Source organism: Amphibalanus amphitrite, unplaced genomic scaffold (genome assembly GCF_019059575.1).
Source record: "Amphibalanus amphitrite isolate SeventyFive unplaced genomic scaffold, NRLGWU_Aamphi_draft 000303F_arrow, whole genome shotgun sequence".
Classification (NCBI taxonomy): Eukaryota; Metazoa; Arthropoda; class Thecostraca; order Balanomorpha; family Balanidae; genus Amphibalanus; species Amphibalanus amphitrite.
In genome coordinates, this window is record NW_024881798.1 from 556,494 (window position 1) to 571,702 (window position 15,209).

General features: G+C 50.3%; 3 protein-coding genes across 6 annotated transcripts; 2 read left to right on the forward strand and 1 right to left on the reverse strand.

Moving 5' to 3' along the window:
* Positions 1-3,156: 3,156 nt before the first annotated feature.
* Positions 3,157-8,748, forward strand: LOC122387926 (zinc finger protein 841-like). 4 transcript variants are annotated; one of them, XM_043378587.1, is made up of 3 exons: positions 3,157-3,222; positions 5,234-6,159; positions 6,601-8,748. In XM_043378587.1, the coding sequence occupies exons 2-3, from the start codon at positions 5,247-5,249 to the stop codon at positions 8,343-8,345; spliced, it is 2,658 nt and encodes an 885-aa protein (XP_043234522.1). In that variant the 5' UTR covers positions 3,157-3,222; positions 5,234-5,246; the 3' UTR covers positions 8,346-8,748. The 4 variants fall into 4 exon arrangements, with proteins under 4 accessions (XP_043234522.1, XP_043234523.1, XP_043234524.1 ...); XM_043378588.1 differs by having other exon boundaries at positions 3,206-3,357; XM_043378589.1 differs by having other exon boundaries at positions 3,215-3,261.
* Positions 8,749-9,461: 713 nt separating this feature from the next.
* Positions 9,462-12,620, forward strand: LOC122387927. The gene is made up of 3 exons (XM_043378591.1): positions 9,462-9,594; positions 10,266-10,475; positions 10,735-12,620. Exon 3 carries the CDS (start codon positions 11,028-11,030, stop codon positions 11,400-11,402), a length of 375 nt encoding a protein of 124 aa, XP_043234526.1. The 5' UTR covers positions 9,462-9,594; positions 10,266-10,475; positions 10,735-11,027; the 3' UTR covers positions 11,403-12,620.
* Positions 12,621-12,883: 263 nt separating this feature from the next.
* On the reverse strand, positions 12,884-15,001 carry LOC122387929 (small nuclear ribonucleoprotein F). Its single transcript, XM_043378592.1, has 3 exons — positions 14,717-15,001; positions 13,576-13,704; positions 12,884-13,109 (listed from the first exon to the last, which is right to left on the reverse strand). The coding sequence occupies exons 1-3, from the start codon at positions 14,720-14,722 to the stop codon at positions 12,978-12,980; spliced, it is 267 nt and encodes an 88-aa protein (XP_043234527.1). The 5' UTR covers positions 14,723-15,001; the 3' UTR covers positions 12,884-12,977.
* Positions 15,002-15,209: the final 208 nt, after the last annotated feature.

Sequence of the window (15,209 nt, forward strand, 5' to 3'; positions counted from 1 at the left end):
GAGGCCAGTGTGATTTCTACAGGCCAACGTGGAGCCCTCAGAGGTCAGTATGGGCCCTAAAAGACCGGACAGAGCGTCCTCAAAAGCCAGGATGGGCCCTCAGAGGCCAATGTTGGTCCAAAGAGACCGGCATCGGGCCTTCAGAAGCCAGTACGGGCCCTCAGAAGTGCCCAAGGGTTAGTCTTTGTCCGCCAGAGACAGAAATTGGGCCATCCGAAGCCACGGTGTTGGGTCCTAGGAGGCCAGTTTGGGCCGTCAGAGACCAGTTTGGACCCTCAAAAGACCAGCGTGGGTCCGTACCGGCAGTGTGAGGCCCTCAGAGACCAGTACAAAGCCTTCAAAGGGCAGTTTGGAACCATCAGAGGCCGACGTGAGCCCTCACATGACGGTGTGGTATCTTACAGGCCAGCGTGGAGCCCTCAGAGGTCAGTGTGGGGCCCTAAAAGACCAGCATGTGTCGGTGTTGGACACCAGAGGTCAGCATAGGGCCCTCAGAGGCCGATGTGGACCCTTAGAGACCGGCATCGGGCCTTCAGAAGTCAGTACGGGCCCTCGGGGACACCCAAAGGCCAGTCCTGGGCCCAAAGAAAAAGAAATGAGGCCATTAGAGGCGTGGACCCCCAGAGACCAGTTTGGGAGCCCTCGTCCCTCGAGACCAGTACAGGGCCCTCAAAGGCCAGTTTGAGGCCCTCAGAGGTCGATGCGGGTTGTTAGTGACCGGCACCCAAAGGTCAGTCCTGAACCCCAGAGACAGAAATGAGGCCACATCAAGAGATCTGTGTGGTGCCCTCAAAGGCCGGTTGGGGACTCCTGATGCCGCTTTCGGGCCCTCAAAGGCCAGTGGAGGGCCCTGAGAGGTCGATGTGGACCCTCATCGGTCGATGTGGGCCCTCATCGGTCAAGGTGGGCACTCGGTCAAGGTGGGCCCTTGAAGGCCACTGAAGCGCCCTCAGAAGTCAGGATACTCAAAGACCGGTATGGGGGCTGTTACATAATACCAGGCGTTGGTTTCTTGAGCCTCGTGACAATCGGGTAAGAGCCAGGGCCCGTACGCCCATCGGGGCCCATCGGTTGTTTAAGGGGCAAATTATATGATGGCCAATGATTTGTCTTTGGGGGGGGGGCATGACCCTGATGCCCCCTGCGACCTCCACTGGGCACCACCCCCACCCCCCACTGAGCGGTGAGCGGCGCATCAGGAATCGAAATCACAATTGTTTTTAACTGGTCATTTTTGCATGTCCGACAGCTCTATACGGCCTTGTGACAGCTCAAGCTCTTGAGAGGAGGGTAGTACCTACATTAGAGGGGGCGGCGATGGCATTTGCACTTGAGGCGGCAGCGCCTACACTTAGAGGGGGCGGCACCTACATTTTATGGGCAGCACCCTAACTTGAGGGGCGGCACCCACGCATGGGGGGGGGGCGGCATCTATCTACATGTGAGGGAAAGGCACCTTCATTTCAAGGGGTGGCACCTACACATAGGGGGTGGCACCTACATTTGAGGGGGCTGCACTGCAACTATGCCTTAGGGGGCGGCGACTACACCCTAGGGGGTGCCATCTACATTCGAAGGGACGGCACCTACATTTTATGGGATGACCGATGACACCTATGCATAAGTGGCCGGGGCCAACATTTGAGGGGGCGGCTTGGCACCTTCATTCGAGGGGGCGGCACCTGCATTCGAGGAGGGCCGGCACCTACATTCGAGGCGGCGGCACTAACATTTGAGGGGGCGGCACCTACATTCGAGGAGGGCCGGCATCTACATTCGAGGGGGCGGCACTAACATTTGAGGGGGCGGCACCTACATTCGAGGAGGGCCGTCATCTACATTCGAGGGGGCGGCACTGACATTTGAGGGGGCGGCACCTATATTCGAGTGGCGGCATTTAGGTACATTTGAGGGGGCGGCACCAACATTCGAGGAGGGCCGGCATCTACATTCGAGGGGGCAGCACTTACATTTGAGGGGGCGGCACCTGCATTCGAGGAGGGCCGGCACCTACATTCGAGGGGGCGGCACTAACATTTGAGGGGGCGGCACCTACATTCGAGGAGGGCCGGCATCTGCATTCGAGGGGGCGGCACTAACATTTGAGGGGGCGGCACTTACATTCGAGGGGGCGGCACCTACATTCGAGGGGCGGCATTTAGGTACATTTGAGGGGGCGGCACCAACATTCGAGGAGGGCCGGCATCTACATTCGAGGGGGCGGCACTAACATTTGAGGGGGCGGCACCTGCATTCCAGGAGGGCCGGCATCTACATTCGAAGGGGCGGCACTAACATTTGAGGGGGCGGCACTAACATTTGAGGGGGCGGCACCTACATTCGAGGAGACAGCGCCTACATTTGGGGGGGGGGGCGAAATTTACATTTGAGGGGGCGGCACCTACATTCGAGGGGGCAACACCAACATTCGAGGGGGCGGCACCTACATTGGAGGGGACGGCACTTACATTCGAGGAGGGCCGGCATCTACATTCGAGGGAGGGGGCGACACTAACATTTGAGGGGGCGGCACTTACATTTGAGGGGGCGGCACCTACGTTCGAGGGGCGGCATTTAGGTACATTTGAGGGGCGGCACCAACATTCAAGGGGGTGGCACCTACATTCGAGGGGATGGCGCCTACATTTAATGGGCGGCGCCTACATTCGAGGGGGCGGCACCTACATTCGAGGGGGCGGTACTTACATTTGAGAGGGCGGCACCTACATTCGAGGGGCGGCACTTACATTCGAGGGGGCGGCACCTACATTCGAGGGAGCGGCACCTACGTTTCAGGTCTGAGGAGGCGGCAACTACACTAGATAGTTGAGGGGTGACTATTGCCTACATGATGGGTAGGGCTCTTTTGAAAGATGGTGCCAAGTCAACGGGTGGCAGAGTTTTGGCCTTTGGGATGGCTCAGGGTTATGGGGGCGGCACCATTCGAGTCGCCCGCCGATTTATTTCAGTTGTAAAGTTGGGGTTGCACAAACCGATGTTGGGGTTGCACAATTCAAAGTTGGGGTTGCACGTGCAACCCCAACTTAATATAAAAATCCACCCCTGTACGCGCCTTCGCTCTAAATAAAAAGACATAATGGATGCTATGACGTAAAATTTTTGACAAAATGTTACTGAGTGAAATAATTACTAAACCTTGCTGGCAGATAACAAACTTGTCGACAAAATTAGTGCGCCAAAACTCGCCGAAGTTGTCCGAAGGTAAACAGCCAAAAATTCATTTCGGGCCCGGTAGTTATGGTTAGATAACTATTTTAATTGAAAGAGATGATAAAACGTAATTACCATAACCTGATTATTACAATAAGCGGCTGGTAGGGCTGAAGCTATGACAGTGTGAGTTAAGCAGGGTTGGGTTTCAGCCGGCTGAACTTGAATTTATGCCAGTCAGTGACTTCTATTGATTTTAGCCAGTTAAAACCAGTAGAAATTTATAAAAGCCAAATGAGTAACCAACATCAGTAGTAAAAAAACTTACGAGCTTAGGAAATGCTTGCCAAGCATCATGGCGTTACTTTTTAATATAAAAAGAGCCATCTTGTTTCCGAATAACAATCTGCCAGAAACTACCTAACATTTGTCGATAATACAAGTTGGTGACATAAGTCCTCCACCCTACATGTTTGGTTGAATGATTCTCACTCAATTTGAATGTATAATCTTTTGTGGATTTGAGCAGTGCTATGCTAAATGCAAAGTTTGTTCTAAAAAATATGACTGGTAAAACTGTCATCCTACCGGCCATTCTGCATTGTCATGGTGTATTTTATTTTTCCCATGCAAATTGGAAAGCAAAACATTCAGTCAGTTTTTAGTCTGATGAATTTTCAAGAAAACTAATGAAAAATTCTCTCTTCATGGTAAAAAGTAAACATCCTGTGACAGCTTTCTAAATCACTTAACAACTAAAGGCCGTAAGTGGCTTTTATTACATTCTTATTACATGGAAAAGTGTTGATAACCAGTGTGGTATGAATTAATTTATGCCAGCCAGTTTAAACCATGGTTTAAACCAGGCCCTGGCTGAAATCAGCCAACCCTGGAGCTAAGTGGATCAGTGCCAGAGGCCATAGCCCATAGCTCTGAGGTACTTGTAATGATATCAATATGATACTTTGATGAATGATATGTAATGATAGTTTAGTGAAGCTGATCACTGCTGGAGGGCCTTCAGTCTCTAGAGTTGAACTCAGAAATTTAATTATTTTTGTAGCAGTGTGTTAAATGTTAGTATACAGATTCCACTACTTTGATTAAATAGGTACAGACTATGGCATCAATAATGCAGACATTGCACAAAGAGTTGCCGCTCATTCACTGCTGAAGTCTTGACTACAGTCTACGGTCAGAGCTTTTTGGCATGGACATTTTATCATCAGATCAGGATCCTACATTTTGAGGATATTACAGAGTGGCAAAAAAGGACCCATCATTTTGTCACAGCAGCGGTCAAGGGAGTATACCTACTAAGCAAATGTGTTGGATTATTGCACATAAATCTGGTAACAAGTTGATTCATAAGAGGACACAAATATATTTTTGAATAATTAGAAAGGCTGAATTCTGAAATAACATAATGAGCTTGGTATTTTACTTTTAAGGCACTGCCAGATTCCAGAATTTGTTGCTTATCTAAAATAGTAAAAAGAGCCCCAGTTATTTACCAATGGTAGTTACTAGAAAGCAGGTCATCCAAAACAGTGTCACTGCCTTCCTTGTGTAAACTCAGTAAATCACTCCTTTTAATTTCCTACTGCTATGTTAGTAAATCACTCCAAAAAATCTTAGGATACTGGTGCTAGGCAGCTGTGCTGTGCAGGCAGATCCTAATGTAATCTTATTCAGATCAGATGCTCAGTTAGAGGACTGGGATATGCCAGCAGTGAGGTCTGGCTAGTGCTAGTGAGCTGTGCTGAGGATACCTTTCTACCAAAAAATAAAAATTCAGTTACCTAGCACTAGTAAAAAGGGTGGATTTCCTGTCCAAAAAATGACGTTTTTGAGTTTTAACACTAAGTCTAGGCTATTTTTGTATCACCTAAGAGTCAGTAAACCATCTTGATGCAATGTGATTGATGTGTATTGATGCCAACAGCATCAATGTGTATTGATGCTGTTGGTTGAAGTGTGACTTATGGAAAGAGGAGTAACTTATCGATTGTAGGCTGTAGCAACTTCGTGTTGAAAGTCCTCCCCTTTTATTTTATTTCAGTGTGAAAACTGCCATGTCAAGTGGTGATCCAGCACCATTTTCACCAGGAGACTCAACTGTCTCATCTGTAACAACATGTGCACTGGGAGTAGAAGGTCCAGACCCACCTACACTGAAGATGGTGGATGGTCAAGAATGCATGGATGCTACCAGTATCACTGCCTCAGAAGTGTTGGAAAATGGACTGTGTGCTGAGTTTCATCCTGTGGGAGTGCAGCAACAAGTCAAGATGCGCAATAATGGCTCTGATGTAGCAATTGTAGAAGGGCTGGTGGAAGGTTCTAATCACTCAGGGACTTTAGCTTTAGCAGTGACAACTGAGCATGGCAACAAGTCATCAGTGAAGGGGGTAGCTGTCTCTGATGTTGTGGCACAAACAGCTTGGGTTCCTGCTAAACTGAAGATGGCGGAAGATGGCGGTCCGCCGACTGAGGCTGGTCCCTCCCTGACTACGGTGGCCACACTGACACAGCATGTGGATGCTGAACAGCAGCCAACGGCCCCTGAGGCTAATTCGGCACCTTTGGCAGCTTCAGCTGCAGTGTCAGCTGCCAGGGAGCAGTCGGATGCCGCTCCGTCCTGCGCGGGACCCGGGCTGACTAGCGCTGACGGTACCTGTGGACGCGCGGCAGCATCCGATCCGGTCAAAGAGCGCTCCCCATCCGCGGTCGGACCCCCGTCCGATCCATCGGCGACAGTAAGCGCCACAGCCGCTCCGGGAGGGACCGGACAAACCGTGGCAGAGACGACGGAGGGCTCGGAAGGCCTGAGAGGGACCGGGCAGTCGGTGGCAGAGAGTAGCGAGGGGTCGGAGGGCCTGACTGTCACCTGTGACCCGGCAGCGTGCAGCCTCAGCTCCGCAGCCGCACCCGGCACGGACACGCCATCCGCAGAGGGGAACGGCGCTGCACCTTCAGCCGACAGTGGTAAGGAGACAGCGTTTCTTTAGTGGGTGTGGCCGCTGAACACAACCCACATTATTCAATTGATGAAACCAGCGTGACAACCCGTTGAAATCGACTCACTCTAAGGTACACTGTTGTGGTGTTTTTCGTTTATGTTCTCTTTGTTCTTAGCTTTGAAATATGCTGCAGAATCCTTAACACCAATGTGTTGTTTTTGTTTATTTTTCCGTTTTTGGGTGCCCGTTTTGATTGCTGTGATCAACGAACTTCATTTCTTGTATTTGACTTCAAGTTTACACATTGTCCATTTACTTTTTTCGTTTTTGACTACCAGTCGTTAATTTGTTCTCGTACGCTGATTCATTGTGTTTAGGTACCATTTAATATTGCAAAGCGGTTCTTATGGTCATTCACCGGATGTCGTTGAGTTCCCGTCTGATCAGCCCTTTGTGCTCGTTTCAGCGGACGCGGCTCGGAGCGGCGGAGAGGGCGCCGTCACCGTCCCGCCGCCGGACGGATCCGAGTCGGAGCTGCTGGCCATCGGCACCGTGCTGGTCTCGGGCGAGCGACTGGTGTTCGCCTGCGCCGTGTGCTCGGAGGCGTTCACCTCGGCCGGTCGGCTGCGCTCCCACCACGGTCGGCAGCACGGACCGCCGCCGGAGCCCCGGGCCAGTCCGCCGCCGCCGGCCGAGGTCACCGTCGGCCGGCGCCGCCGCCGGCGGACCCGGTTCGTCACGACGGCGGCGACGGAGGATGAGGACTCTCCCGAGGAATACCCGGTGATGGACGAGGAGGACATGGCGGAGGGAGCGCGGCGCACCCGCCCGAGCCGTGGCCCCTCCACGTCCGGGGTGACGTCACTCAAGTGCGGCCTGTGCGGGAAGGTGCTCTCCAGCGCCACCAAACTGGCCGTCCACCAGAGGATGCACTCCGGCGAGCGGCCGCACATCTGCACCTACTGCCCGAAACGCTGCAACGACCTCGGCAATCTGCGCAAGCACGAGCAGCTGCACTTCAAGGAACGGCCGTTCCGCTGTGACACGTGCACCATCACCTTCTGGACGGCGATTCGACAGCGCGCGCACCGCTGTAAATTGGCGCGGTCCCAGGAGAACTCGGACGAGGCTGGCGATAGTATGGACATGACTGAGGCCGGGCAGAGCACGAGTACTGAGATTCCTGCTGAGTCCAAGGAGACGATGATACTGGACAGTGAAAATATTCCGATGGAGCTGAGCGGGTCGGGCCTGCCGGCACTGGCTGCCGCCGCAGAGCTGGCGGCGGCGCGGCCGCCCCGCGAGCCGTCACCGAAGCGCGAGCCGAACGCCAACTCTGGCCAGGCGCCGGTGGTGCCTGTGGACTGTGACGTGTGCGGCCGCCAGCTGCGCTCCGTCTCCGGCTGGCAGCGCCACCGGCGGCTGCACGCCGGCGTCCGACCGTACCTGTGCCGCTTCTGCGACAAAACCTGCAACGACAGCGGCAACATGCGCAAACACGAGGCCGGCCACTTCAAGGAGCGGCCGTACCGCTGTGACACGTGCTGCATCACCTTCGTCAACACGTGGCGGCTCGGCATGCACCAGTGCAAGCTGCGCGCGGACGGCGGGCCGCCGACGGAGGGCAGCGCCCCGTCGCCGACCATGTCGTCGGCCGCTGCGGAGGTGGAGGTGGAGGCGGTGCTGGAGAGCCGGCCGGCGCTGCCGGTGCCGCCCCCGCGCGGCCGCCACGCACCTCCCCCGCAGCTGGACGCGCGCGGCCGCCGCCGAGACCACGTCTGTCCCGTCTGCAGCAAGGCGATGCTCTCGTACGCCAGTCTGGAGATGCACTACCGCACGCACACCGGAGAGAAACCCTATCAGTGCGACGAGTGTGGCAAGCGGTTCAGCATCCAGGGCAACCTGGTGGTGCACGCGCGCATTCACACCGGAGAGCGGCCGTTCCAGTGTGACGAGTGCGGTAAGATGTTCATGTACCAGAGCCACCTGAAGGTACACAAACGGGGCCACAGCGGTGCACGCCCCTTTCGCTGCCAGTTTTGCCAAAAGGGATTCGCTGCGTCAAGCTCCAAGCGAGTCCACGAGCAAACAGTACATTCCAATGAGCGTAAGTTTATCTGCGAGGCGTGCGGCGCCACCTTCAAGGAAAAGAAACATCTGAAACGGCACGGATGGAGGAAGCATCAGATCGGCGAGGAGCCTGTTCTGTAGCCAGCCCGTTGGCCAGTTGCCTTGACAACGGGCGGGCAAAAGCCGGTGCCGTTGATTCCCTTGCGCCAGTTTGGTTTCACTGTTTCTTTTGCCTGCTGTAACTTGTTTCTTTTGCCTGCTGTAGCATAATAACGTGTCAGCGTTCACTCAGTTACCTACATTATTTAGTTGTCGTATGTGCTCGTGGTACGACGCTTGTTTGTCTGTTCAGGTTTTCGTTGCCGGTTGTGAGTGTGACGAGCCGTGGTGGCTGGTGGTGTATCGACTTGTGGCGCGGACTGAATCTATCATATCGTTTGTTTGTGCTGTAGATGAAGCCAGTTCAGATGCAATAGTACGCCTCAATCATGTATTTGATATAGAAAAACGATAAATATACCTACTTGATAGTAGTTAATCCAGAGTTGTGCTGCATCTTAATCGCAAAATAGACGTGCTGTTGGTAGCTGCGAGACGATATGCCTGCTTATAATTTGTTTGGTTCGAAAAGTTTACACGTGCTTGTGCGCATGCTGTGGAATGTGCATAATAGATGTGCGCATTTTAATTTTTGGGACCTTCTTTCGTCACCGGTATGTGACTCGTGTGGAGGACGATGTTCCTCCTCAGGTTCATTAACATTCTTGAAAGTTTGATCCTGGGGCTATGGGCGTATTGCACCCACAGACGCCTGACCGTGCCATGGAAAACGAAATGAGACATTGTCGCTATCGCAAGGTAATTCACTCTCGGGTCCAAGGTTTTGTGTTGAGCGTTTACCTTGCACTTGAGCGTTCGCGAGAACAATCTTCCACTTTTCCTTATTGACTTTCGGATAACAAAGCAACTGACAGGAAGCACTGGTATGGGTGGTGGCAACTGGCAACACCATTGTTCTCGCTGCCGTCAGTCGCCACTTTCCTGCACAATTGCATATAGTGCAGATAATTAAGTGCAGACGTGCGTTCGTTTATGTCCCCTCTCGGTGTCTCCGAGCGCTCCCCTACCGGTCGGAGACGGCGCATCCGGTGTACGGCGCTCACCTGCCGGCCGCACAAGGCGCACCCAGTGTACGGCGGTCACCTGTCGGTCGGGCGAGGCGCAACCAGTGTACGGCCGTCCGCCATACCTGCCCGGCGTGACGTCACACGTCCGCCGCGACTGGCCTCAGGTGAGCGCGCGTGCGACGGCGGGCGGCGGCACGGTGGGGAGTGAGGAGCCATTGTGCGCCACGAACGACTACCGGGTCGCTGCTGCTCCTGTAAGAACGGTAAGAGATATAATTGACTAAGTAATGATATCTTATTGTGGTGGACTGTTGGGAATCGACAAGTGTTGGACCTTGAGCCGCACACATAGGCAGAACAGGCGGGCAATCGTTTGCAAGGAAAGGGCGTTGCCCTGAGCATTCATTCAAATACGTCTCGTTCAGATTCAAATGCTCACTGCTTACAAATGCTATGCGAACTCAAATTTCACGCTCGTGAGTATATCAAAGTTGGCGATGTTCCTACGATTCTAACAAATAAGTCGGCTTTTAAAAATGCATAATGATACACCTACATAAAATCAACTACTGGGATGTCAGCGTTCAGCGTTGTGTGTATGGGAGGGGGTGGAGAGGGCCAGAAGGATGTAAAATCTACCTACTTCACGCTCCTACATTCGCCCAAATGTGTTTATAAATGTGTAAATACGACTTCTATGTGTTTAAATACACTCTTCACTATTCGGGGCAATTACATAAGCTCTCTGGCCTCTGGCATCAAATGCAACTAAAACTTAAAATTCTGATGAATATTAAAACGATTATCATACTGCAGTGGTATTAAACCTCGCTGTTGCGCGAAAGTCAATCGTTTGTAACGAGACAGCTCACACTACACAGGCCCCAGTGATATGACCCAGACGATTACCCACATTGCGATATCTGTCGGGCAGGTGGCCGGTGGAGATCTGGCCGGCCGTCTGACGTGATGTCAGGATGAGCGTCCAGACGAACAACATCACCATCTACCCGCCGGGCCACCCCGCCTACTCGCCGCCGGCCTGGGACGACTTCAGCGGCTTCTACATCGGCCTGGGCATCAGCCTGTCGCTGCTGCTGCTGCTCGCCTTCACAAACTTCGTCTGCTGCTGCTGCTGCCCCAGGTAGGCCGCGCGGCCGGGTCTGGGTGAAAGGAAGGGAACAGGGGAGTGAGAGGGACAAGGGACGCATGGGGTCAATCAAGAGGGGAGGTGGTATGGAACACACTTGACAAGCGAATGACAGGAATACCTATGTCGCGTAATTTGTGTTAGTCCTGACATATTTTCATTGTCTTAATTGTTTCATTGTTTAAATTCCCCGAGTCGTCTTGTTTTATATTTGCTTGTTTATGCTGACACGCTTGTCTGTGTGTTCCGCCAGGTACAAGGAGTACATTCGCGATCCGAGAACCGGGAACCGCTGGGCATTGCCGTTATTTATAATGTCGCCGAAGCACGCCCAGCCGCTGGACTACTGAGCTGCTCGCCGAGTGGTGTGGTCAGAGACTAACACAGACGTTCAGAGAGGACTGCGAGTGAGATAACTTTGGAAAGCAGTGTCGGTGTAGTGTTAGGAGGAACGCTCGGTGCCGCAGTTGTAACCCAAGCTTGTGAACGAGCTCAAAGTAGCGTACTATCAACGGACACAGAGGCTACCGCTGCCGAGCCTCAGTCATGGTGTTCCCCGCGTGGCCGCCGCTGGCCTGTCTGACCCTGTTCGTCGTCGTGGTCATCATCCTCATCCTCAAGTTCGGTCACAAGTGTTTCGGCTCGCGCGTGACGACGCTGCCCCAGGAGTGGGAGCGGCGCCCGTCGCGCTACCAGTACCAGATGGAGGTGCTGGACACGTCGCTGCAGCAGCCGACCCAGTCAAAGCAGCCGCTGGACGCCGGCGGCCTGGTGCCCGTCACGTACGGCTCGCGCGAGATGCTGGGTCAGTATGATGACGAGCCGCGGCGCATCATCGACACCCGCTACCCGGCCGGCGACCTGGACATTATCGAGCCGACTCCCCAGTACGCCACCGGCTCTGTGGAGGCCGCCGTCTGAGGCGGGGGAGTGGGCCAGCGAGTGTAACGCGCATTGGTGAGCACAGAGTGAACTTCGAAGTGGAGGCCACACTTGTAAGCTGAGCCGACATAGCCAACGTGCGCCGCATTGAAAATGAGAATCTCCTTCGATCTGTGTACCGTTTGAAGATCTGACCACTTAAAGGGACCCTCCCACCTTCAAAAAAGTTAATGAATTGGCACGAAAGTGATGTCGCTCGGTTCAGAAAGAGCGAAAACGAATATCTACCAAATTTCATCGAAAAATATTCACCGGTTTTCAAGATATTAGACTTTTACTTTTGTTTACTTTTTGGGATCTCCGCTGTTCCTAGCGACTTTATTTGAAAGTGCGGCATTTGTTGCGCGCAAAGCAGCATATACCACCGCGTGCTACCAAACGTTTTAGTAAAAGATTTAAAAATCGTTAGATCTCCGCTGACGTCACAAATTCTAAGGGGGCATACCAATGCACTAGCCCCTTAGAATCCCAAAACTGCAAGTTTGAAATTCCATATCTCCGAATTAAAGCATTTGTCGATGTTGTGAGTGCCCAAACCGGTATTTGCAGGCCATGGCCACCAATTTGGCTATCTCAACTCAAAACTAATGTTAAGGTGGGAGTGTCCCTTTAACACGAGAGACTGTGGCCAGCTATTACTCTGTAGCTTTGGACGATGAATCTTTGATGCTATACTGCCCGTCCCAGTGGCATGGACGAATGGTTTCATGGTCCGATCAGGAGTGTACAGGCTTCCATTCCGAGCATTTTGCTGAACGTTCCGTCCGAGAGTTGCACATGAAACGCATAGTTTAGTGTAGTTGATAAGGATAAGTGTATTGCTGTATTGTCAAGCGGGATAAAGTAAAAATGGCTTTCAGCTCTGACAAAAAAGCGATTGTTCTTATGCGAGCGTTTACAGTAAACGCCTATTGAACTACTATTGGTATTTCCAACTGCAGTTTCGGGACTAGTAAGCGATTCATAACGCAAATGTGATAATCAGCCGACAAATATTTTGAACTCTTTATCCCACTGTACCCGTACTTTGATACAAAGTGTTAAGTGCATTGCGTGCATCCGTCCATACACAACATTCCATGTTTAGAGGACGCCGAGCGACCGGCACTAGCTGTAGTGTGTGTTGCTAATGGTACACTGCGTGAGCTTTTTGCGAGCGTGCGTGAAATCGTGCGAAATACATGTTTGTAAAATATCGCTATGGCTTGTGTAAGAAATGCTCCCGAAGACTGTGAGAGTATCCAAACCATTCTTCGATCGCATAATCAATCTTAAAGTTGCGTTAAGGCAGTTGAACCGCAATGGCCGATCAGATTTGTAGACAAGTCCAGAGCCATAGTGATTCAGCCCCTGACCTCGCTTTTAATCGCGGCTCAACTAATAACCGTAATGTCAACTATACAAGACCCGTCAATCAACAAGTTGAAAAAAATCTGAAACGTTACATCTATCAGACTTCATTACAATGTTATACTGTATTCACATGAAGAGTGGGACAGAGTATGATGACACAATGTGAGAATGTATGTGTGGACAAATAATGGTCCCGTGAGATCACTCTCGCATCTCGCCATCTTCGTCGTCGTCCTCGCCGCCTTTGACGTATAGTACGTTGTTACAGCGGATCAGAACCTCACCCAGGCTGCCCGTGCAGTTGCCATCAATGAACTCCTCGGTGTTGGCCAGCTAAAAAAAGAACATAAAATGGTCAGTAAACATACCTAGTGTGCATAATACTGTTAGCAGAAAGGTGTATTTTGCAAGCTGATGTCATATGATGTTCATGATGCTGATGTTTCTCAGATAAATGGGGTGATTACAATCTATTGAAAAGATAACATGGTACCATGCTGGATATAGTGAAGTGACCATAGAAAGCAAAATACAAGAGTAATACAAGAGGGTGCTAGCACCATGATATTGTACATGACCTGATTAATGATTATACAGGGCACTACAAAAGTAGGCATGAATCTTTAACAGCTATTAAATACTTTTATGTTAGGTACCAAAGTTTTGCTGATAAGAGCTACATAAAAAAGCATACTGAACCATAAGGATTTACAAAATAAGAATTGTAATAACTTAATATTAAAAAAAAAACTTTCTATTGGTTAATTACATTTAAAGTGTTGCTTGAAGTGACACTGACCTGCAGGTTCATGTAACCATCCACTGACACCAAGAATCCCTTGTACTCCTGTCCCCACTTCAGCTTCACCAACACAGACTTGCCAGTAAGGTTGTTCAAAAAAGGCTTGGGGTTGATGGGCATAGGGGCCTGAAATGGAACAATATTTAAATCAATGTCTATAGGTATAAATCAGAAAAGTACAGAATAGTTTAGTTTAGAAAAATAACATTCTAAGGATCAGACAGCTTATGAAAAAGCTTGAGCATTCAGGAGGCAGGTGACTCATACAAGGAAGTTACCAGATGAATTGATGTGCTAGTGAAATTGGTCGGATTGAGAAAGTTGATGCAACAATTACCTTTTTTAAAGTTATGCACTCTAAGAACTGTTATACAAATGTTAGGTACCAAGCAGTCAATTGTTTGCCATTCAATCACTTATTACCTACAAACCAATGTTGAATCTAGAATATCACTAGGTATGAAAAGACCATTGCTGCATTTACTTTTTCAGATGATTCAATCATAATGTATTGCATAATAAGCTACAAAGTAAATGAAAATATTACCAATAGAACCAGACAAAAAACATGTAGGTAGCGTGCATAAAATTATCCCCGATAATTATTACATGCTGGGGAGAATCTGCGGACCTGGGGTGGCTGGATGTTTTCCGCATTAGGGGTGGGAGGTATGTTTGATAGTGGTGATTAAATGGCTTTTACTTTTGATTTTTTAGATAAACTATGAGATGTGATGACATATCGTGTGTGGTGTAATGTCATAAATAACTTAGTGTTTGCAAGCTTGAAAATCAAAAGTAAGTCAAATTACTGTGACTGTCCAGGGATGACATCCGTGATGCCTCACGCTGAAGTGAGGGATAATGTCACGTGGATGATTCACCTCTAAACCAGGCATACCAAACGAAGGTTGTCATGAATGATTTTCTGAAAGATAAATATCCAGAGGGTAACGTTTTCCGGTTGCCGAGTGCACACCTTATCATAAGTCAATGAAAATTATATGCCACAGACGCAGGCCGGAGAGTCCACATCAAACTTCAAACATTAACATACAGGTTCAATGCTTAAATTAAAGATCCAAACATCTTAATTTCAAATACATCATAGAACAGAGAAAAAGTTTATGATACTTACAGCCATTTTGTTATGTCCTTATCAGGCGTAATTAATAAAAACTCTTCAGCATCCAGCCTCCACCACGCGTACACACACGACGAAGGTATAGAACGTTTAGAGTCCTACTGTTCAGCATGTGACAAACGAACGCTGAGAAGAGCAAGTTGCCTGGTAACGTCTTTGAAAAGTCAATAAAAGTTCTCAATTGCCTGGCAATTGGGCAGGAGATACCACTGATTCAGCTTTTGAACAGAAATTTCAGAACCGGTGGTGCGCCAAGTACGCAGCATTCAGCGCCATTCCAAGGATTACTTATTTTTGCCGTTAATTTGCAGACATTATTAACGAAAAGGTCCACTTTTGGCGACGAAGTCAATTCGAATGCCCGACGTCTCCATCTGGATGTTGCCAATCGCTTCCAAATAACTATTACAACGCAAAAAAAACATGCATTCATCGATATATTTACTGAACACTGCATAATTTTACACAATATTTTTTACACATTATA